The sequence below is a fragment of the Ambystoma mexicanum genome, chromosome 13 (genome assembly GCF_040938575.1).
Source record: "Ambystoma mexicanum isolate Mex_15411 chromosome 13, UKY_AmexF1_1, whole genome shotgun sequence".
Classification (NCBI taxonomy): domain Eukaryota; kingdom Metazoa; phylum Chordata; class Amphibia; order Caudata; family Ambystomatidae; genus Ambystoma; species Ambystoma mexicanum.
Window position 1 is genome coordinate 682,976,401 of NC_090938.1, and position 24,982 is coordinate 683,001,382.

A 24,982-nucleotide genomic window follows, 5' to 3' on the forward strand; every position below is an offset into this window, starting at 1 on the left:
CCCTCCTCAGCCCCAGCGGGAAAAAAAAAACATGACACGCCCCTCTGGGTCCACGTGTCTCCAGTGAGGGCACGCAGGCAGGCTTGCCCTTTAGGCACAGTATTGGCACACGGACCCCCCGGATCCTCTCAGTAGTGTCCACGGACTACCGCCTACCGGTTTCTTCCCCTCCTCTCCTCCACTTCCATAGATTGGGGCAGCAAATCTGTTGGTGGAAAATTTGATGGCTCGTAGAGAGTCAGGCAGTGAAAAAAGTACCAGCCTCCCAGCAGGGTATGGGCTTCTACTCCAGGATTTTCATCCATACACAAGAAGAACCAGATTGACCTTAGTGTTGTGTTGGACCTTTCCCTCCCTCTTCAAAAGTTCAAGATGGTTACCCCAGCGCTTATTGCGGAGACGGTGTGCAGGGGAGACTGGATGTGCTCCCTGGATCTGAAGGACGCATACCTACACGTCCCGATATGGCAGGCTCATTGGTCCTTTCAGAGGTTCAGGAACATGGGCTTCCATTTCGAATACAAGGTTCTACCCTTTGGCCTAAATTCATTTATCAGATTGGGGAATGGGGTGGCAGCCCTTCTCGGGCCACCAGGTCTATCCGTACCCAGGCTGGCTCGTCACGGCGAGATACTCGGAGGCAGTCGATCACACCTCCTCCGCCCTCATGAATACACTAAACAAATTGGGATTTTCCATCAATCTTAAGTCGTCACAGCTGGAGCTAACACAGAATCTAACGTTCCTTGGCGTCATCTGGGATACAAGCTCCGAGAGGGGTTTTCCTTCTGAGGACAAGATCACAGCCTTCAGGGGGACCACGGATCATTTTCTCAGCAGAGCGGTGACCTCGGCGTGGTGGTACCAACATCTCTTGGGTATCATGGCGGCATGTCTACTGGTAGTGCCATACACGAGGCTCAAAATGAGACGATTGTAACTGCACTTTGCAGCCTCATGGTGTCAGGAACGGGGTTCGCTGGTGGAACTAGTCTGCATTTCTCCCTTTCTCCTCCAGGACCTTGTCTGGTGGAGCACAGACTGCAACTTGAGGATTGGCAGACCCTTCAGGCAGCCAGCACCGCAGATCACCATCACCACAGACTCTTCGTGGAGGGCTGGGGAGCCACCCTGGACAACCACAGCGTCCATGGAGTTTAGTCTCCTCAGGAACAGGAGGCCCATATCAATTGACTAGAGCTGAAGGCAATCTGGCTTGCTTTCAAACCCTTCCTTCTGATGATCAGGGGCAAGATGATCCTCATCCAAACAGACCACTCCACCAGCATGTATTACATCAACAAGCAGGGTGGCACCAGGGTCTCCTACCCTATGCACCTTGGCAGTCAACATTTGGGAGTGGGCTCTGGAGAACATGCACTTGAGGGCAATCCACTGCCCGGGGGAGCCCAACCTGGAGGCGGACAGGCTCAGCAGACTGGGTGCGGGCAACTACGAATGGCAGTTGCACGAACACATCGTTCAGGGGATCTTCAACAGATGGGGTCATCCTCAGGTGGATCTCTTTGCCACCCGGTCCACCAGGAGGCATCCCTGTTCACGTCCTGCCAGGTACAGGGCTGCGGCTCTGTGGGCGATGCAATGCAGATACAATGGGAGAACATGAACGCATATGCCTTCCCTCCCACTCCGCTGGCACACAGGGTAATCTGCAAGATGAGCGAGGCCTGGCACCTCCGGGTCATCCTGATAGCTCTGTGGTGGCCCGCGAGGCCATGTTTCTGGAACTACTTAGCCTGTCGGAACAGGCCCCAGTGCACCTTCCGCTGGGTCCAGATCACCTACCCTCACAGCAGGGGGCATGGTCATCCACCCCCTCCCCCCTAAAACTAGCCCTCGCGGCGTGGTTCCTGAACAGGTCATATTAAGGCATCTACATCAGTCTCCGGCTAACCTGGACATCATACAGGCCGCTAGGAGCGAGGCTACCAGGAGCCAGTACAAAAGCAAATGGACTAGGTTCTGCCACTGGGCTTCGTCAAAGGAGGTTGATGCATTGTCCTGCACTCTGGAAGATGTCCTATCCTTCTCTGCATACCTTGCATACTCAGGGTGCAGGTGGACACATGTCGCACCGATTTGGTGGCAATCGGAGCCTACCGGAACTCGGAGGAGGGGGTGTTTTCTTCCTCTAATCCGGTGGTTAAAAGATGTCTGGTGGCCTCAACAAGCTCTACCCGCCTATCAAGAAGCCACACCTGGTGTGGGATCTTAACCTGGTCTTGGGCGCCCTGGCTCATAAGACATTCGAGCCCATGGCATCCGCTGACATTAAGGTAGTCCCTTTTAAGACAGCCCTACTGATGGGACTCGCATCTGCACGCAGGGTCAGTGAAATCCAGGCACCGTTGTAGTCAGATCCTTTTACTACTTTCCATCAGGATAAGGTGGTGCTTAGAATGCATCCCACATTTTTACCAAAGGTGGTCTCCTCTTTTCACCTGAATGAGGAGATAGTGTTACCCACCTTCTTTGTGGACTCCAAATACGATGCTCATAGGGTTCTGCGCTGTCTAAACGTCAGGCGCGCTCTAAAATACTACCTAGACATGACTATATGCTTCTGTAAATCGGAAGCTTTTTGTCACCTTCGGTAGGGGAAAGGCCCGGCTATCCAGCTTCCAAAGCCTCCACAGCAAGATGAATGGTGGCAGCCATCAAAGAGGCCTATGTGGGGCAGCATCAACCACTCCCAGCAAATATGCATGCCCACGCTATCGGAGCCAAAGCTACAACTGTGGCTTTTCAGAGACATGTTCCATGCAGGTCATCAGCAGGGCGGCTATGTGGGCTATGCCTTTGGCCTGCTGCAATCCACAACTGTTTGGATACCAGCTCCAGGTCGGATGCAGCATTTGTGCAAGCAGTGTTAAGGAACTTGTTTTCTTAGGAGGGTCACCTCTCCACCCTGGGGGCTACATTCAGTTGTAATCGCCCATGCAGTATGGAGGAAAGGGGACTAAGAGTAAGTTTGTCACTACAATGAGTAACTTATTTATTTATTATATAAGCGCAGCACGCCCATGGATCTCAGTGTGCTGACAGACTAACATACAGCATAGCAAATTAACATATATTGAGTCAAGAAAATTCATAATTCCTAAAAAAAAAAAACAAAATCAGTTGAAAATGATTCTCAGCTTAGTAGGGGAAGGCATGGACTGCATATTTATGCATTGACTAAAAGAAAATGGCAAATTACTTTGACCGCAACCTTTAACAATGCAATTAGTATTACTGGTGGAGCACCACTTATCATGAACCCTACGTAAATCTCTCAGATCTTGGTTTCTAATGCAATCCTGGCCCACTCTAGAGTGTAACCAGGCCAGAACTTTGTTTGAAAAATAGCCTCATGGCCTATTTCTTCCACCTTGTTCCTGTGTCAAAACCGCCAATGCACATCCTTCACTTTCACACACAAACATTCTAAAAACCTTCTCATAATTCGGCGTGCCCAAAACTGGAGCCGAACATAATGCAGTTTTCATTTGATCAAATGCATTCTGACATTCCTCATCCGACTGTAAAGGTATAACCGCATCCTTTCTAGTCAAGTTCACCATCGGTTTCACAATTAACGCAAAACTACCAATCCATTGTCGGTAATATGAAGCCATGCCTATTATGGCTCTGACCCCTTCTGTGTCTTTGGAATAGGCATACAAGAAATACTTTCTATGCGTTCTGGCGTTAGCCTTCTCCCTTCTTTCGAAAGTAGGTAGCCCAAATAGGCCACCTCCTTTCGATTATATTGAAATTTCTTCAAACTAGCTTTATGGCCATGTGCCGCTAGGTGTGACAGTAGTAATACAGTGCTTTCTTTACAAATCTCCTCTGTGTCAGCAGCTAACGATAGATCATCTATGTATTGCAAGAGTACACAACCCACTGGTAATTCTAGCATGTCTAGCTGCTCTTTCAATGCTCTACTGTAAATACTCGGACTTTCCGTGTAACCTTGCGGAATCCGCGTAAATGTAAATGATCGTCCTAATGTGAACGCGAACAAATATCTGCTGTCCTTGTCCACTGGAATGCTGAAGAATGCGTTTTTTAGATCAACTACACTAAAATATTCTGCTGAAACAGGTATCATTGTCAATATTGCGCGACATCTGGCACTAAAGGAAATTGTGGATCTACTACCTTGTTTAGCGCGCGCAAATTATTATTATTTATAAATTATAAAACGGTATGGTACTTCATTGCCTCCTTTTTTATTAACTGGAAGTATCGGGCTGTTGCATGTACTACCTGTAATTTCTTCAATTACCCCTAATTTCACCAAATCTGTAACAATACTCTTCAATCCTTTCTCACCGTCAGCCGAAATTCTGTACTGGGGAATTCGCGGGAGGGTAACACATTCTTTCAAAATGATCTTTACTGGCTCTATTTTCAAGCATCCTACATCGTTGTCATGCATTGCCCATATACAGGTTGGTACTTTACTTAGCTCTCCTGGTAAAGTTTCAGACATGAATTCTGACACGGGCATCTTGTGGCCAAATCGTTAGGAACACCGTGTCTGCCGTGCAATGTATAACGGAACCTAATTTTTTCAACAAATTTAATCCCAATAGGTTCTCCCCACAATTTTCTGTTAAAAGGAAAGGACAGTGTTCAGTGAATGGTCCTATAGTAACTGGGACTGGTTGGGATACTGGGTTTATGACTCGTGTACCTGCGAACCCTACGGAAACATTCTTTTGCCCTGACAGTGGTATATCCGGAACCAAGTGGTGGTCTATTGAACACTTTTGCGCTCCTGTATCTACAAGAAAGTGTTGCTCCTCATTCCCGACTCTTATTTCTACGTAGGGTCCTCTCTGATTCACGGAAATAGACACTGGTTCCGACCCCTGTCCTGGGCTGTCCTATTGGGGAAATAACACATTGTCCGATGTGTAATCATTACTGTTACTGTAATACGTGTTTGGCTGTGTATCGAAGACGTTCCCACTCTTTCCTCTATTTCCCCCCACTCTGGTTTTCATACTGTTGGTTTTGCTGTCCCCGACTCTGGTTAGGGGCACTTTGGTTTTGGGCTTGGTTTTGATTACCTCCATTATTGTGGTGCTGCTGCATACTATTCCTATTTGGTCAATTCGCTCGTTGGTGTCCTCTATGCTGTCTCCTCTGACCAGACCCTTTTCTATTCTGCAGATGCGGACATTGCGCTCGCCAGTGTCCTTCCTCCTTACAATACGCACACTGATTTGGTCCCACTGTTCTCCCATGCATATTCGAATTACTCCTTCCTTGTGCGTTCCCTCTCCCTCTATTGTGTCCTACTACTTGCTGCAGTAGTACCTGTGTTTTCAATAGGCATGCTTTCAAGTCTGCCCCCATCTGTTTTAACAACGATAATTCGTCCACCATTTCCTTCTGCCCTGGTGATGGTAACTGCTGTCGTTCATTATGTGACCCCTGCATTCCCTTCTGAGGTCTCCCGATATCCTTACCCCTGTACCCAGGTGTAGTAAACATTTCGGCATAATCATTATCTAATTCATCTTTAAGTTCAAAAAGTCCATATACATGTTCTCTCACTTCTTCATCCCTCTCCCTACAGCGTGCTAATGCATTCAAATGGTGGTAATTTCCCAATTAAGTGTTTCCATTTCTCCACCAAATATTCGCCCATGCATTCCAACACTACCTGTCTTTCATTGCTTCTTCGGAAGTCATACATTGAGGCCAATGCTGCCGTTCCATCATTCCAGTCTATATACATTTTTGCCTGTTGCTGCAATTCCACCTTCCTTTCTTTGCTGATCGCGCTGCGAGTTACCCTCGTGCATCCCCGTTGCTCAGTCCCGCCTCTCGCCCCCGTGGTTTCAATTTCAACCCCGGGAGGAAAGGACGGTACCGAGTCTGCGTCTAAGGCGGCAGGTGCGGATGGGACAATGGGAACAGGGAGTGTCTGTTGTGGGCCTGGTTGGCTAATAGGAAGTGTTACGTGCGCGGTCTGTGGCTGTGGGGGGGGGCGGGGGGGGGCTTGACCTACCGGAGGGAGAGTTTGGGCTACGGGCGGGGTTTGAGCACTAGTTACTGACGTGGTTGGCCTCACTTCTGATCTTGGGCCTTGTTTTGTATGAGTCAATATGTTTTCTATCAATTCATCTGCTATATGTAATTCTCGTTGTGGGTATATTCTTTCTATATTCAACTGGTCACGTCTACCTGACCTTCTTAGACTCTACGTCCACTCCTCCTCTTCTTTCTCTTCCGCTACTTCACCTTTCGATTTATGCCTGCGCGCATGCTTCGCTCTACTTTTAAATTGGAGCCTTGCTTCCCTTCTCCAGCAGCATTTGATTTCTTCCTTAACACCCTTTCCAAGTTATCTATTCTCGCCATCTAAAAAAAACTACCATTAATCGGCCACTGATGGTCTTGTTGCTTTCTGGTTTGCCTATGCCAAGTCTCTCAGAATATTATCGCACCCACACCATACTTCACATAAATCTCATACGCCGGCGTTCCCCCAGGTGGTGCAATTTGGCCATCTTCCAAAGATTGTCTACCACAGCGGAAAAACTCTGCTAGGGTGGACAATACCCCAGGCATGTTTTAACCTTCCCCCTGGTTAATCAACCTTACCTAGGGTGTTTGATTTTGCAAAGTCAACTCTCAACCAATATCAGGATTACTTTGAATCGGGGAATGACTCACCTGATAAATCAAGTCGTCTGTATACTGACGCACCAAATGACGTGTCTGCGTTTCTTGGCTTCCGCCTCGTTTCGGGACCCTCGCCGCCTTGTTCTCTAGCCAGGCAAGTCGATCAGGGATCATATGTGTGCAGATCTGCAAAGGAGTCTCATCACTTCTACAGGGCGCCCGAACACTTCTTGATCCCGGCTCGATCGTCCCGTCCTCGCCGCTCTTCGCCTTACTCAATTACAACGTATGCAATGCAACAAGTGGGGGGAGGGTCCCTATTCGGGCGCCATCTTGAAAGGGGCCCCTACGGGTCCCTTACGTCTATGGAAACAAGGCGAGTCACCGCACTCGATAGATATGCCAGACACAAGGTTGTATCCCCAAAGGTTTATTGCAAAGCAAAAGTCTCAGTTGGCCAACTCGGTCTCACGCCCCCGCGATGTGCATCTTTAGACCTTGAGGGACGCAAGAGAGCGAATTACGTACATCAGTTACATATATACAAAATGCATATCAAACAATCAGCTATGACATGTTTAACACCCCCCTTTATTGGGTTTCTTTGAACTTGGTGTGATGATGGACCCTTTCGACAACTATGACACCTTCAAATATCTATTCTAGTAACAATTTGCAATTTGTGAGTGCGGAGGCATCTTTCAGTTGTTGAACAGAACACAGCGCTTCTGTTCCTGGAAGCGAGCAACATATGGGGGGGGAGAGTTGCAGTCCAAACCTTGCTATCTATGAGGTGCTATTCGTGTCCTGGGAGCCGACACGCTCTAACGGGGCTCAGCAAAGGCGGGGGCCAAGTGGACTTTATGGATCTTGGGACCTTATTTGAGGTAAACTGTCAAATGTTATATAGGTGTTGTGCACAATGAGACATTTAAAGGTTCACAAGGAACCATACAATTTGCATAGAAAATCTGTAAATAACATGTGTTGCTTATAAATGCAGAGGATCACAATTCTACTTTTAGTAGATGTTTTTTTTACAGTTGAAAAAGTTTTCCTGATTCACAAGATATGTTCTTTAAATGCAGCCCAAAAGAAGTATCTCCACCTAAACCTGTGAAGAAGGAGCAGCGAATGCGGCACCTACTTGCAGATCTTCCACTCCCACCAGAGCTTCCAGGTGGTGATCCATCACCGCCGGACTCCCCAGAACGAAGAACACCAACACCACCACCTCAGCAACCTCTCAGAAAGAGGCCGAAGTAAGTTGAGCCCACACCTGCCCAATATGGATGTTTCTTTATCCTAATTGCTTTTTCTATTCAATGCTTTAACGCTGTCTTGTTTACTGAGCCTCCCTGGTGGGGCCCAAAGGGTTTTCTTTTAAGTAGTTTATAATGTCCATCTCAATGTCCTTCGTGAGAATTCTCTCTCAAGTGAGGTATTGAGCCGCCATGACCTATGTCATCTCTCTTCTGGTTTCAAAAGAGAGAATAAAGAAGACCACGGCATGATCTGACCATGTAATGACTGCTGTTCTCGAGTCCTTTGACCATGGAAACGAGTAAGTCTCCTAGCAGTATGTAGTTGATCCTGGCGCTACCTATGTGAATTTGAAAAACTTGTGTACTCTGCTGTTCGTTTTGTGTTGTCCCGATGTCCGTAAGCATTCTTTGAACGGGTGTAATGTATGTCTGGTGGCATCTCTTAGCTATTACATGTAGATCTCCCCATATGAGAGCTGAGAATCAGTTTGAAGTCCCCTGCTTGCAATATGGAGCATTCCAGGAATGCCAGTCGAGTATGAAAGAAATGATCATAACATTGGTTGTGGCCATAGTTGGAAGCTTAAATTGTAGCCAATATATTGTTCTACCTTCCAAGAACCCCGCCAGAAGATGAAATCTACAGTTTTTGTCAGAGTATTGTTTCTCCAGTTTGAAGTGTATACCTCTGTTAAATGGTATATTTGCCTCTTTTCTTCTCTTTGCAGAGGCAAAATATTTTAGGGGTTTACGCTTGCTACACTATATAGATTTGTCTTTGCGGAGCAGGTGGGTTTGTTGAAGTCATGCCAACTCTACCTTGTCTTTTCAAGAACCATAGCACTCAAGCTCATTTGTTAGAATTCAAACACCTCATGTTAAACCTAGAACGTTTTAAGGGACTGTAAGTGAGGTCCAGCATAAAGTGATATGTTGTGCCTCTTTGGTCCCAAACCCTGAGCAGAGGGTGATATGTCGATGTAAAAGTTAATTATTGGAGAGTATTAAAGACCCCTGTATGAACTGTAACACCCAAAAGGCTATTTTGAGAACCTTGATGGTAGAAGACAGAATTCTGAGAATCTAAGAATGGAACAACTGAGGCCTTAATCTGAGATCCGTAGTGTGAGAAAAAGGGCCTACCATATGGCTCTGAGGACATAAAGTCCCCAGGAACTGCCTCAGCGATCATGCCCCCCACTTACAGGATGAAGACGAAAACATCTCTTCGCTATTCCACAAGAGACTCTGCACAAGAAGTAAGATGACCATAAACAACCAATCGGGGTTCATACAAAATTTCCCACACGATTCTTAAATGATGTGGCAAGTCAGATATAGGAGTCGGACCAGAAAACGCGTTTGAAAGTGTCTAGTTTTATTCAAGCAAAGAAAATGCCTACTCTATATGAAGGTTCCCTGTTCTAGAAAATAATAAATGGGTGTTCGTCAGAACATCTAACATAAACATCCTCTGTCCAACCTATTGGCTCAAAGTACCACTAACAGTAAGGAAATCTTAAGTTAGCCTGGAGTAGTGTCCTTATTCCTCACTTTCCTGTGATGGTTGGTGCTTGACCCCCTTCCAGATGTTAATGTTAAAGGATATTTTTCATGCCTTGACAAACTTGTCTATGGGCGCGTTGTAAATGCCATATCATATAATTTATACTGTGCACTATCGCCACTGTAGTGGTCCCTTCGCACTAAAAGAAAGGAGAGTAAGTTTGGGTACGTTAGTAGGGCAAAGTTTGGATAAAGAGCAAGGGAACTGTGATGTGCTGTTGGCAGCGTCAGTTCGGTTAACACCACTCGCTGAGCTTTTTGGTGTGGTATCTGGTCAGTGTCTGTCGTGCGCTGTTGTGCAAGGCACTGTGTGATGTTTGTGGTTGCGGTGTAGTGTGAGGGTTGTTGTGGTTTGAGGTATGGTTGTGTTTGGTTAGGGTTTGAGAGGTCTATGAAGAGGGGTGAGGTTTTAGTAGGGTTGGTTATTAGCATTGTTGTCTAAAGAGACGCACATTAATTTTGTGTCTTCAAGGTTTAGATGAATTTCTTCCTTAAAGTGATCTTGTTTCAGCATGACACAAGGCTATCTCTCACCTCTCTGTCCATATGTTGCGCTAGTCTGTCTCAGTTTCCCAGGCCGGCCCTTGAATCCTAGTCTGTGCTTGATGCAAACTGATCCCTGTGGATCTATCTAGTTGTGACCTAAAGCCCGTACACAAAGCTCTATCTGTGTGGGACGCAGTTCAGTCCTTGCCACCATGTCCAGATTCATCCAAGGGAATACCCATATCTACGTCTCCATTGATTTTTCGTTGTGTGTGTCGGGTAAGTAGTTTTGGATGTCAGTCCATCTCCACGTAGTCTGCTAGGGCTTTGTGTGCGTCAGTCTAGTGCATTCAATCTTCTTATTAGCTTGGTTTAGGGTTTCTTAGTCTAGCGCTAGTGGTCTTGTTTAGTCTGGTGGGTTAGCTTATATGGAGGGGTAGGTTTGAAGATGGTTGTCTTATGAGCGTGAGGTAATAGTTGGATAGTGTGGATGCAAAGTTGGGTTGGTGGTTTACACATTGGGTAATGTTGTCATGTCTGTCAGGGGATTCTTGGTAGTGGGGAAGGTTGATAATTGTGCCGGTTGTTCGGGTCAGCCTTGTTAGCTATTCTGTCCTGATTGGGTAGTCGCTCTTTGTCATTTCAGCCTTGCCTCTTTAGTTCTTGCGGGTGGTCCCCTTATCTGTTGGTTCTTGGTGTTATCTGTGCCCTCATGTTTTATTTTTCGACTGGCTCTCTTTGCATTTCAGGTTTTGTTTCAGTTGTTTTCGTTTGGTTCTGAGGTATTGAAGAGCCAGATCTTGAGTAATTTTCTCAGTTTTAGGTGGTCTTTTGTGTTACTACTTTTGGGAGGTTGTTTCAGGTTTTTGCCACCAGGTGGGAGAAAGGGGATCCCCCAAATTTGTTCCTTGTATATGGCTTTTGTAGGAATTCTGCTCCCTGGCCGCTGATTGCCCTGTATCTTATGAACATTGTTTTGAAAGTTATACTTTGTTTGATTGGAAGCCAGTGGCATTTTTAGCGCAGGTGTGATGTGATCTCTTTTAGATAGTTTGGGGAGAAGTCTAGCTGCTGCGATTTAGATGTGTTGCAGTTTCTTCAGCAGGCATTCCGAGGTTGAGGCTGTTGGCATAGTCGATTCTTGACATGAGGGCGATGATTGTCAGTGTTTTGTGGGTGAAGGACATGACCCGCAAGGATAGGAATGGTAGGATTCTTTTTTGAATGAAGGAGGAAGAAGCATTTCTTAATTATTGTGGTTCTAGTGTTAGTGTGTTGTCCAATTAGGATTCCCAGATTTTTGACTAAGTTTTGATGGTGTGGGCGCGGGTCCCAATTCTATCAGCCCTGGTATGTAGGTGGTGGTCTCTTGGTTTTTGGATATAATCATGATTTAGGTCTTTCCTGGGTTGATTTTTAGGTTGCTGGTGTTCATCCAGTCGTAGATATCTTTGAGGCACTCTCCTAGAGTTGTTTTCTTCTTGTGCATCTACGTTTTGTTTTTTTTAATTTGAGTGGCGTCTGCGTAGTTGTAGCATGTAAGATTGTATTTTTTGAAGATCTTGATTAGTGGAGTCTGGTAGATGTTGAAGTACAGTGGTGATAATGAGGATCCTTGGGTTTCTCTGCAGTCGTTCACTCATGGAGCAGATTTAAATGACTTTATCCAGAGTAGTGCTAAGTCTCTTATACCTTTTTCTTCTAATCTCTTGATGGTGTCATGACTTACTGTGTCGAATACTGTAGCGGTCAAGCAGAATCGGGTCTGTGTTTGTGTCAGAGTCAGTTTTTATCTTTAGGTCATCCCAGATTGATAGGAGTGCCGATTCTGTTACTCTCGTGGGTCTGAAGCAGACTTGTGCTTGGTCCAGCAGTTAGTTTGTATACGTAGGTTTCTAGGAGTTTTGCTGGGTAGGGGATGTTTGTGGTAGGTCTATAGTTGGAGAGGTCTTCTACGTTGCCACTTGTGTTCTTAAGGAGTGGTTTAATAAACGCTAATTTGAAGGATCGTGGTACAGTCCCTGTTGCGAGTGACAGATTCAAGAGATTTCTGTAGTATTCTAATGGCGTTCCTTGTGTGAGGATTGAGTTGCAGATGTCTGGCGGGCAGGGGTCCATGGGCTAGTTGCTTTCTTGCTATCTTTTACCAGCGTGACGAATGTCTCTACTGATATTTCCGGGAAGTTGTGCTCGGGCTCTTCGTTGGATCTGGTTGGTTGTGCGTTAGGAATGGTAGGTCTGTTTTGTATGATTTGTTGGATGTTGTCGATTTTTATTTTTGAAATGATTCCCTAGGTTGTTGATTAATTTCTGGGATGGTATCTGAGTGTTGTTGCAACCTGGTTGGTTTCTCATTTCGTTTATGATGAACATTTCTTTTTGTGTGTTGGTGGCTTTGGTGATTTTCGTCATAGTGCCTTTTCTTTGCCTTTTCAATTTTTCTTGTATGATCCGATTTGCCTTTGGAACTGAGTTTTCTTACCTTGGTCATATTCTTTCTTCCATTCTAGTTCTAGCTTTTTCTTTTTCATGGTTCTCAGTAGTGAGGTGAACCATTTTGCCAATGCTCTTTTTCTTGAAGGGGTAAAAGGTTTTTCCGGGGAGATGCTTTTGATTGTATCAGCGATCCATTTATGTAGTAGGTCTGTTTTTACATCGGCCTTGTCAAATTCAGTTGTGTATGGTTTTGTCAGCTCAAGTTGTTCTATTAGGTTGCTCACTTTGATGGTTTTCCAGTTTTTTTGTGGTGGTTGGGAGTTTGAGGGGCTGGTTGGTAGCTTCATTTGGTAGCGTGATCTCAAATGAGATGATGAGATGGTCGCTCCGGAGTATCTATATCAGCGGCACTGTGGTGATGTCTTTTGCTGGGTAAAATTGCGCATGTCCTGCTGTGTGTGTTGCTCCTTTGACCAGTTGTTGTAGTTTCATGGTTGCTAGTTGCTTGGTTAGTGAACTTTGTGAGCTGGCCATTTTTTCTTCAAACCATATGTTGAAGTCCCCTAGGATTATCCGATGTTCATGTTGGATGGCTATGTTGTTGATGTCTTCTATGAAGTTGTTGACAAAGGTTGCATCGTATGTCGGTGTTCTATAAACCAGTATGAATTTAATTTGTTTTTGGGTTTGCTAATAAGTGGATGACCATAGATTCGCAGTTTTCGATGTTTAGAAGTTTGTTCTTATTTTCAGGTGTTCTTTGAATGTTATTGCAAGGCCTCCTCCTTTTTTGCCTTTCTGTTTAACTGTAGGAATTATAAGTTGATGTGGAGGCAACTTTGGAGTGTGATTTTGTAGTTGTCGTCCAGCCATGTTTCTGTGATGATTAGGATGTAGATACTGTTTACGCACAGCAGGTCGAAGATCCCTGTTGAGTGCTTTGACATCGATCTTGTGTTCACTAGGTTGCAGTGGACTTTTATGTTATGATTTCGTTTGCTTCCTTTGGGTGGGTCCTTGTGTTTTTGTGATATATGGGGTTAGGGCATTGATCGGGTTCTTATTCCCTTATTCCCTCTGGCCTTGTCCGTTCTTCTGCTTGGCTGTGTTCTGTTGTCGGTCTTTCTTGATTTGGTTGTTGGGTCGGTTTGTTCCAGGGAGTGGTTGTTTGCGAGGTGTGGTGTTTTAGGTATAGAGTTTTCTCTGCTGTCAGTAGTCCTGTTTTCGATGTTAGTGGGGGTGTGTTCCGCAGTTGTGGATCTGTGGTAGCGCTCACTTGGGTGTGTTCTCTTTCCCATTGGTCTGTCTCGTGGTCCTATTAGTTTTCGTGGCATTTTTGGGTTGGTTGGTGGTAGATTATTGGTGGGGAGTAGACAACCTCCTGGGAAGTAGCAGGGCACCATCGGACAAGGCATGGTATTTCCCTGCCTCTCCTGATGATACTCCATCCATACCCAATGCCTTAATGGCATTTTCTTACACCTCCACTCATCCATCCAGTAAGAAAAGGGAAGACCTTTTCTCAAAATCTGTATGAAGTCTCATGAAACTCATAGAGTTTTCAGACTCTAGCTGCAAGTCCAGTCAGAGACGACTTTCCCTTAAGGAACACTTACCCAGACTTTGTGTATGTAAAGCATCTAGAATGGACTACCATTCCCATAATTACAAGGATACTGGGACAATGAATATGAACTTAGTTATGCAGAGCGTCCAAGACCAAGTGTACATGCTGCATTCTAGTTCTGCACGCGTACCTGGGAGATTAAAACAGTAGCCACAGCTGACTGGGGCATGCTGCTGGAAGGAGAAAGCTGCTTCTATCCGTTTGGACCGGGAGACCGTGGTACTGCGGATGGTGCTGTGGAGTCATCCGGCTCAAGGAGGCAGAGAAGAAAACCTGTTGCAAGAAAGAACACAGTGCAGGAATGCCAGAAGCCAGCGCAGGGCTCCTGGGCATTTGCAGGTGTTGAGCGGCAGCGTTTGCCTCAGAGAAGCCATACACGAAGAAGACGACCCCAGCAGGAACTGCGATCAGCAGAGAAGCCGAGCAACAAAGGCAGCGAAACGGGGAGACCCGCTGAACGACCGCTACCGGCTTGCTGCAGGAAGAACATACGCCAGCAAGAACTGGTGAGTCCCCAAAAGGGAAAGGGGGACACTGGGGCATATTAGCAGCCATGCAACATGCAAATTAATGTTAAGGAATCAAATAAAGTGTTGGAAAGAGAAGAAGCCAGTGAACATTTTGTTGAATGGGAAAATAGAAGAAAAATAAGAGACTTTAAAGTCTTTCAGTGTATGTGATACACTAGCCTTTTGGGGCTTTTCTTAAATGTGGATCGGGCAGACAGTCTTAGATGAAGCAAACACAGGAAGATATCACATTTGGAAGTGTGTGCCGAGTCCATACGAGAAAAGCCCGGCCAGTAGAGTACACCTGGCAAAGTAAAGCTGCAAGTGTGTGAATTGAAGAAAGCCCTGGCAGCACAGTATACCAAGCAGTTGCAAGTCTGTTCACAAAGTCCTGGTAGGGAAACCACAAGGCATGGAGAAAGTTACAAGTGTGTTCATTAAGTTCGGGCAGGAGAGTATACCAGGCAAATGCAAGATTATGAGAAAGCCCTGTTTGGGAAGCACACCAGGCAAGGATAAACTGAACAGTGTATAAGAAATACATCACCAAAATGGGCCCTGATAAGGATATATCAGGGCTAGCAAAAGGCTGTCTGAAACCAAAGAGAAGAGAAGAGAAGTGAAAACCTGACCGGATATTACCCCAGGTATCCTACCAATATACAAACTTGCAGCCAAGTTGATTTGTGTATTTGTATTATTGAACAAGAAAAGAGGAATGAAGACCTGGCAGGAGAATAATCCAGGTATCCGTACAAGATAAAAACAAAGAACCCTGTTTTTTGTGTAACAATTGTGTTGTAGATGAAGAGAAACTCAAGGTACTGACATCTTTGAATATACAGCAAAGAGAAGAGAAATCCAGGGGAAGGAAACCATCTTATGGAATAAGGAACCCTGTCCTTCTGGGACTTTTGTGTGGGAGTTATGTTTTTTTGTATTTGAACATGTATAAATAGTTTAAGGCCAAAGACATTACCCTTTTCACCTTAGTTTTATTTTGTTAGAATGTGAGGGCCAGAATAGTCCTTTGGACACTGGGCGGTTTTGCTTTGGACATTCTGACAATCCCTTAGTTTCGGTTTTAGGTAGGGAAACCCCTCTAGGGCAGGGACAGAGAGGCATTTCCCACCCCATTTTTATTTTAATATAAGTTTATGGCCAACACCATAAGTCTGTGTCCCTGTCTCATTCCTGGTTCCTCACATAGTGCCTTCAGGTAGTGGTGTACAGGCTTGCCGTTGTTTGAATGTTTTGTAAGGGGGAGCACACACCTGTTCATGCTGTAGGATATTTGTATTTGTTGGTGTAGAAATATTATAAGTTGAGTGTTGAGCGTGACTGTATTTGATCAGACACTGGGAAAGGGCCCTGCACTGAAGGCTATGATCGTGTGCCACGGTTAGAGGACAATGTATTCAAACTCATAGAAGTGTCCCCAACTTTTGGAAGGCTTGCGCTGGCAATCTATGGTCGAATAAAGTATAGTAAAAGTTTTTATAAAAGTTAGGAAAACCTTTAAAGGGAGCATAGGGGCAGGTAAGAACTGTAACTTAACCCCATACTCTGATTCTTCCCCAGACTTGGCAGGTCAATGTAAGAGGGTCCCAGGTTGCTTTTCCTGCTGTCAGTCGCAGTCTTCGATTAGCAGGGGTTGCCGGTTCGAGCTGATCTTCGGTTGGTGTCTTGCTGGTGCAAGGACTTGCGGATGAAGAATGCAGCAACACTCGATGCAGAACCCCTCTCAGAACTAGACTCTGGTCAGGTAGGCTGTTTCGGACGGTGGTCTCATCGCAACTGCGACTGAAAGGGCCTCACTTATCGCGGTCACACTTTCCCCTCCTATCTCGGGTGCCCTTGTAGCTAGGACGCCGAGATGTCGCTGAGGTGAGTCTTGTAGGACAAGTTGAGGATCCCCAAGTTCCAGGTTGGAACTCGGAACGGCGATGCCAGCATCACAGTAGCCCAAACTCCGAGCTGGTCAGCCAAAGGACGGTCCCGTGACACTTCCGTAGGCTCTTCGCAGGGTACAGTACAGATGTTGGGAATGGATGTTGCCTCCACTCACAGGGTCGCTGCTCCCTCGCAGAACTGGTGAAGATCACAGGCAAGACATGGCAACACCAGCAGAAGTTGGTTACCAGGCCTCCTTCAGACGGGTCTCCGGTCTCTTCACTGGTCTTTTAGCTGGACACAAGTCTTCGCTCCTTCAGGATCTTTCAAAATGGCTGCAGAGGGTCCTCGTATCCTAAAAGCCAGGTAAGAGCCGAAACTCCTATCCAATAGCAGGACTAGCCACACACACATACACCCCAGCAGTGGTCCAATAAGGACCACTGGCAGGAACATTCATGCATACCACTCAGACACACTGCTGGCAGGATGTGGGCTGGGACGGTCTGGTCCCAATCCACAAACTGGTTTCAAACATACAGCCCTCCAGTAGCCCGCCAAAAGCTTCTGCTTTCCAGTGAAGACCATATAAGGATTTTCCTGGCCTCACAGGCTAGGAAGAAGGCTAAAGAACAAGATGGCCAAAGGACAAGCAAAAATCCCATGTGGCACAGCCATGTTTGTACACTAGCCAGTTAGTAGACAAACGTGGTAAGGCTAAAATGAAATGCACCAAAAAAATGTAAAGTCACTGCTGCCTCCAGCTTGTCCATTTAGCATACCTAGAGTAACCAAAAATCCTTTGAATGTTAGTCTAGGGCAAAACAAATAGTGTACCCCATTGCACTGCATTGTAAGATGCCTCGTACAATGATAGTTACCACAAGTGATAAGTTGCTAAAAGTAGTAAAAAAAAAGTCACAAGGCTAAGGGAAACAATGTTTCCCAGTATTGACAGCCTGATGGACATGTCGGTTTCCCCATAACAGATGAGCAAAACAGTGTAGTGAAGCTTAATGCTTCACTGTATAAAGTACATGTCAGGATCAAAAATACAATCAAAAAGTTTGGGGATTCATTAAAATGGAAGGAAAGGTGCAGTACAGATAATTCTTTCCTAACAAGGATCACAGATATGTTTGTGTCGTACAGTCTTGCACCACCTCCTATGTCTTACATCCTTGCAGCCTCCTATGGGCTTGCATGCTGAGGGCTCAAATTTGGCTGGACAATGTTGGGACCCTTCATCCAGACCTGGCCCTGTCCATCTTAAGCTGGGAGCATTTGCAGCAGAGCCGGCAAACTGCTAGCCTACTTCCCCTTGCTCTGTAACTTCCTCCAATGTTGCTTGTGTGCATTTGCCATGTCTTTCCCAGTTATCCCCTTATGGGGCTGAAAGGAATTTGATCATGATTAATCCTTGGGTTTACCCAGGTAAGTCATGGCTGCAATTCATGGTTGGATTGGTTCAAGGCCTGCATTTTTCCTCAGTGATTTTTCCTTTGTGGGTTGTGTGCAGTCCTGCAGTTCAGTCAAACATATATGCTTTGCATGCTTAAGCAACTTGTGATTGTGGTCCAGATTGGATTTTGCTATCTGAATTTGCTCTAACGACTGTGGACACATTCATTTATCCTCATTTTTTACCAACACTTAACGTGTCAATATGGATTATGGGAACTCTACAAACTGGCAGTTTCTGCTGTAAAAAAACACTTCAAGTGTACATAAAGTGCTAACTGGGATGCTGGAGCATGTTGGGCGTTTTATCTCTTTTGTACTGCACTGACTTGGGATTCAGTACACTGTATACCTGGCATGATACGGGTCCTGCTAATATGCCAGGTGGGTTTTATTTATTTATTGGACAATAGTATGGCTCTTATACACAAGTGTTTCTAGGCGCCACAAGACAAGTTGGGGGTGGGGGGGTAGACATGGAAAAGAACAACCAACGGTTATATTGGCCATGTGACAATCCTACCATGCAAGTGCAAGCCAGTGTGTTAATTGCAGGGGGAGGATGTAGAGCCAGAAGTGCAGGAGTGGGGTGCCCAAAGGGGTGGGGTGCAAGTTATTGGGGGAGTGGGGGGCGCAGGGTGTCATGTGGCAGGGGAAAGAGAGGGGGAGGTGAGGAAGAGTGAAGTGGACAGGGGGACGAGGCTAGTCCGGGTAAGGTAACTTGAGGGCAAGGGATGCTGGGGCGACTGGTAGGTGGGTGGTCTGGCCCCTGTGTGACTGAAGGGAACAGGCCCCAGTCATAGCAGAAGAGGGAACGTTCGCACGGGAAAGGGAAGGAACAGGAGAAAAGGAAATTCTTGAGAATTTTCCAGAACTTTAGAAGATTCGGTTCAAGTCTGATGGGGGGAGGAGGGGCAGGGAGGCCGTTCTAGAGGGAGGAACCAGCCATGCAAGGAGATCTACCTCCCACTCTCTGCGTGGAGAAATGTTTGACCTGCAGAGAGTTGTAGCCAGAGGACTGAAAGACTCTGGCATGGAGGTATTTAGGGAGGGAAAGCTGGATTTAGAAAGGTCCCAGGCACGAGGCAGCCCTGTGGATGATGCAAAGGGTCTTGAATTTGATTATTGTAGTCACCGGGAGGCAGGGGAGAGATTTTAGGGCTGGCGAGATGCGTACCCTGGGCTTGAGGCACAGGATAAGCCTTGCAGTCCTATTCTGGATAGGTTGAATGGGGCAAAGGGAGGAAAGAGGCAGTTGCAGTAGTCCAGCCTAGAAGGAACCCATGGCTCTGAAGACGTTGAGCTTCTGGGGGAAGTTGAGGAAAGGTAGAATGCCTCTGAGGAGGTGGAGAGTTGAAAGTTGGACTTTTTGCGAGAGAGAGGGAGAGAGAGAGAGAGAGAGAGAGACCAAGGTTTTTTGCATCAAGCGGGTGAGGGGTGGGCACCCAAGGAGGCTGGCCAGAGTGTGTGGGGGAAACGAGAAGCTGGCGTCCCAATGAGAAGGATCTCTGTCTCATTGGCAGAGCAACATGCCTGAATAGCAGTCCGGCAGTCGGGTATGTGGGAGGATGACGAGGATAGCAGCTTGAAGAAGAGCTGTGCATCATCTGCATAACACTAGAAATGAGTGGAGAAAGTAGAGTTCGGGTGGGCCAGCGGGTCCAGGTAGATGTAGAAGAGCCATGGCGATAGGATGGAGCCCTGAGGACGCCACAGGTAGAGAGCGAGTGGGAGACTAGCAGCGTGGGAGGAGGGATCACCAGGGAGGTCAATGTGGGAAGAGGAGAGAGTGGTCAGACCAGGATAGCTGGGTTGCAAGAGGGTTGGAGAGTGGGATGTTGGTTGAGATGAGAGCATCCAAGGTGTGTCCGGCAGAGTGGGCTGGGCCTGAGGGAAGGATAGTGATGGCAAGTGTCACAGAGGCTGTGAAAGAGTACAGTAGTCACATCTGGAGAGTCGAGAGGGATGTTAAAGTCACCAAGGAAGATGGCTTTGGGGGAGGAAGCATGAAGAAAGGACCACGGACCCACCCATTCTGAGAGGAAGAGCAAGGTTGTTCCAGGGGGCCTCTAGATGGTAGTAAGAGAGAAGGTAGGCTAGACAGCCTGCAGACTTGGCTTTCAAAGGATGAGTAGGTCGGAGTGGGGATGATGGAGGCAGGAACCCACTCAGCGAAGATCAGAGCCACTCTGCCACCAGGCTGGGAGGGCCTGGGATTGGATAGGATCTTGTAGTCCTCAGGGAGAAGAGTCAAAAGCAATGACAGAGCTGGCCTTGAACCACGTCTCGTTTAGAGAAAGGATGTCATGGTCAAGGTCTTCAAGGAGGAGCGGATGTCAGAGGAGGGTCTTATAGCAGAACGAGAGTTGAGGGTAGCTAAGTGAAGCTGGTTTCCCCCTTTAAATGTTTTGCCGGGGGGTGGGGTGGGTACAGGGGTGGGGGCGCCATCACTGGGTGGATGAGGGAAGGGGGGGAGTTGAAGAGCAATGGAAGATGCTTGTCAAGGAGAAGGTTGGGCTGGGAGCTCTGGGCCATGATAGTGCCATTGTGATACACATTAATGGTGCATTTGGAAGATGCAAAGTGAGCAAAGAGCACTTCCCATCTGGTGCCGCCATTAATTAGTGAAGAAGAGAAAGGGGAGTGGACAGAAAGCATATGGAAAGTCCTTAAGTCCGAGGAAGGAACAGTAAAGAGAATGTCTGTGATAGTCTGTCTGGTGCAAGCATTGATGTGTAGGTGTCTGCAGTGGGTATAGTGGGGTTGGAGGTCAGGAGTGCCTTCTTAAATTCCTTCCAGACGTCGTGAGAGAGGGAGGATAGGTGATGGAGAAGCAATTTGAATAGGTAGGCGAGATGTAGAGCCCCACAGAGGCAGAGACGAGGGGTGTGGGTTCAGGGGATAGCAAGGGGGAGGGTTAGTAGCACTGCAACAGTGGAATCTTACCAGGCGGCCAAGCAAACAAAATCAATGAGCACAAAAGAAATGCCCAAAAGCGGGGCATTCAGAAAGCACCAGCGAGAATACAGTAAGTGGTACAGCACGATGCATATTACAATTGGTGCAGAAATTGGGGGTTGTAGCTAGGCAGGTAGGGGTAGGAGCAGGAGACACCCAATCGCAATCGGTGTGTCCAACGGAGGTGTGTGGTCCAGGCCAATGCTATCCATGCTGCTTAGAGTAATTTCAAGTCCGGATTTTGGTAGTGGTCAAAGCATGCAGTGGTTCCAGTCTGTGTGAATCATTTTAAAAACGTTCCCAAGATGCAAACGGCCAATGAGTTGTAGCAGGGAGAGGGGCTCGCTCCAGAGAGGAAGTCCGTGGGCCTTAACAAAAGAGCCTTGATAAGGGGGACTGGCTAAAGCCGGCTGGCTCCCTTGATGGACAATAAGAAGTCTTCAGCCTATCAGGCGTACTGAGGCAGGACTTGGAGCAAAGGCCATTTGGCCTGGCAGAAATGGCGGCGGCCATCTTGGAGTGCACACGTGGCTGGCGACTTGCAAAAGATTTCAGATGGGCTTTCTTGATGAAAATGTTTTTCGTGCTACAACGGGGGCACTAGAGTCACAGGAGTCCAAGTGGGCTAGGCAGTTATTAATATTTCAGAAAAACGTTTTTTTGTTTTGCCTAATGAGAAGATAATACCACATATCATTTGTTGAGGCAGCCATTCCGAGAGAGGCAATTTTACCCGATCCTCCACTTTGGCCTGCCTTTTGCATTCTATCTGAAGAATTGTTTGTTTAATTTATTTGTAATGCGCGCCAGACCCGAAGGTATCTGGGCGCAGAAGAAAAACATGAATACTTTTAGCTTAAGGTTACACAGCTGTGTAGGCGAACAGATATATACAGAAAGGATAAAAGTCATATATGAACGGTATATACATACAATAAGCAAGGAAAACACATACATCATAACATGATTAAAGGTTCAGTGTCAATTGGACATTGAGATAACATAGCTATACACAGTGCATGATAATGAATAGATACAGGCGGGCGGTACCTGGATTGTATTAGTGGTCACTTTCTTTAATCCAGTTGATAGTATTATGCCTAAAGTTCAGGTAGGTTTGGTCCGCCCTCAGGTAAGGGGGTAGGGAGATCCAAAGCTCTGCAGCTTTGACAGAGAAACTACTCACCCCCCTAACCCCACCGAGGTTTGGTGAGTTTGAACCTTGGTATAATCAGACAGTTTGAGGTGGCCGTTCTATTTGGCCGGCTGGAGTATTTTCTATTGAATCTCTCCGAGTTATCGAGGTGCCGCATTGTTTAGGCACTTGTATGTTAGCAAGACGGTTTTCTGCAGGATTTTATCACTGGTCGAGAGCCAGTTATTCTGTATCCTTTATCTCTGATATGTGTTCTTTTTTTGCTATGCCCAAGGCTGCTCCAAGGGCATTATCAGAAGAGAGGTCTGATAATTCATCCACCAAGCTGAGTCAAATATATACGAACAATCCTAATCAATCCAATGGCCAAGTGATTGATAATGATATGCTAAAATCACACTGGGAAGGCTATGCTCCTTTCTGCCTTTGGGTCAAAATAGAAATTGAGACGATACCTCTCATCTCTTGGAATACGAGGGGTCATGGTCATATATTCTCAGAATCGGGCTCTTTTGAGCTCATATCCAATTTGCATATTGTCCTATTACAGGAAACCTGGTTAATGCAAGAGGCAGTGATGATGGTTTCACGGCATATTTTAACCCTGCAAGAAAAGGAGACAAGAGTCGGCCTTTTGGGGGATTGCTTACACTGATATCAAATCAACTGTTTGCCTCTAAATGCGTAATGGTCCCTGCTAACCCTAATGTATTGATTGTTGAGTTGCACATGAAGTATCGGGTACGTATGCTTTTGATTAATATCTATGACCCTCCGGACAACGCATTCACTGATACTATCCAACAGAGTATCTATGAATGTACCGTTGACAAATGCTCGCCTGATGGGCTGACCAATATAGTTTTTGGTGGTGATCTGAATTCAAATATCATGTGCTACAATTTGGGAGATATGACAAAGGCAGAAAAATGGTCTATTTTCATTAAGGAGATGGAGCTAGTGGTGCTGAATGGAAGTTATGATTACAAAAATACTACTTCGACTTGGTCTAATGGTTACCAATCTTCCATGCTTGATTTTATATGTATATTCTGGCTAATGAATTCAGTGATCATGCCCTATTACAATGTACGGCTAGATGGGTGAACAGGATTGATGCAGTTGATCTAACCAAAGGGATTAATATTTCTAACCGTGGTAATAGGATTTGCTGGTCAGAATTAAGCTAACTAAAGCTAAAAAATGGTGTCTTGATATTAATCTTGACCATCTTCTCTATCGCACTGCTGATGACATTTGTACATGGCTATCCGAACATCTACTCCATATTATGCCCATTGGCGGTAAGCTTGGCCCCTTTAAGGATAATCTCGACAGAACCAGAGCCTATGATGGGGTAATCAGAGATATGAAAAGGGAGAAGCGTAGAAAGCTCCGCTTGTGTGATACCAGTAGCAATGATCCCACTCTAATTTGTAATGAGAATAGAAAGATCAAAAACAGATATCGGAATGAGATAAGAATATACTTGTCCTCTGTGAACAATATTAACTGGCAATACATGGTTCGCTTACTTATGGATGGTAACACTAGGCCATCTTGGGCTAGTTTCAGATCCCTGGGTAAAAATGGGACCTCTGAGCAAGCTATTCCTATTAACAGCTAAACATGGGTTAAGTATCTTTCCAATAAATTCAAGGGAGATGCAATTACCTTGGCCAAAATACCTATTGACACTCTTTCTATAGTAAGGGAAGACATCCTTATGGTAATCAAGGGAGTCAAAACATCTAGAGCGCCTGGGCCTGACGGCCTCTGTAATGTTATCATTAAGGACAACCCGGAGGTCTAGGCCGATATTTTGAGGATTATCTTTCAGAAAGTTATTGATACTGGTGTTATGCCTATCTCTTGGAAGCTGTCTCACATTATTCCTGTGTTCAAGTCTGGCTGCTGAAGCTCACCTGAGAATTATAGACTTCTTGCTCTTACCAATGTCTAGTAAGATTTTCCCTGCTATAGTTCGAGAAATAATGAACTGGATTGACAGGGATAGTGTCCTTGACGGGGCCCAAACTGGCTTTCGTAAAGGCTGCTCTACCCGGGACAATATCTTTATAGTTAATACACTCATTGAACAGGCTAAGGGTAAGAATAGATTACCGCTTTACATGCTTTTTGTTGATTTATCTTCAGCTTTTGTATCTGTTGAGCGGGCGAGATTGTGGTCTAAACTTGAGTTGCCTGGGATGCCATCGAATCTTTTATGTTTGCAAAATGATATATGATGACAGTAAGGCCAGGATTCGTATTGACAATGAAGGCTCCATGTCTGAGCCAGTTGCTATTGCAAAAGGGGTCAGACAGGGCTGCACACCAGCACCCACTCTTTACAATCTATTCAAGGTGGATTTTGGCGGTATATTTAAAGCCAAGATTAATGCCTTCCCCAGAATGGTCTCCCAAAAAATTGGCTGGATATGCTATGCCAATGATATTATCTTTGATAACACCTATACTGGCATCTGCAATAGCATTATACAAATGCGAATGGGCTCACTATCAACCTGGGTAAAACGCAGTTCATGGCTGTGGGTTGGAATAGCTGCAATAAGCAGGTTATACCTTGTTCCTTGGGTGCGATCAGGAAAGTTAACTCCTATAAATATCTGGGTTACGAGCTCTGTGGGGATAGAGGGACTCTTAATAAGCTGGTTCAACAGAACAAAAGAGCTAAAGTTATGGCCACTCTTAATGCTGTCATGTCCTTCTCCAAAAAGGACAGCTGGATATAGCCTGTTGGGAATCATCAATATATATATATATTTCTGAGGCTTGTGGAATCTGCTTAGATCACATGCTGTGCATAGGCCGACATCTAGTGGAAGCTGTGGAGCATTAGTTTGTTTTTCGAAACTCGAAAATGGGCGTCGACACAGGGCGTGCCAGTAATACTATCTCTAGTGTGACGTCCACTGTACCCAAGATCCCTCACACGTCTAGGATCCTCAGA

General features: G+C 45.9%; 1 protein-coding gene across 2 annotated transcripts in view; it reads left to right on the forward strand.

Moving 5' to 3' along the window:
* The window catches only part of CDK12 (cyclin dependent kinase 12), a 629,271-nt gene that overhangs the window by 251,021 nt on the left and 353,268 nt on the right, over positions 1-24,982 (forward strand). For both annotated transcript variants that reach the window (XM_069634721.1, XM_069634722.1), the window contains exon 3: positions 7,740-7,913. In XM_069634721.1, the coding sequence (XP_069490822.1) occupies positions 7,740-7,913 (174 nt within the window). The remainder of the gene's footprint in view (positions 1-7,739; positions 7,914-24,982) is intronic.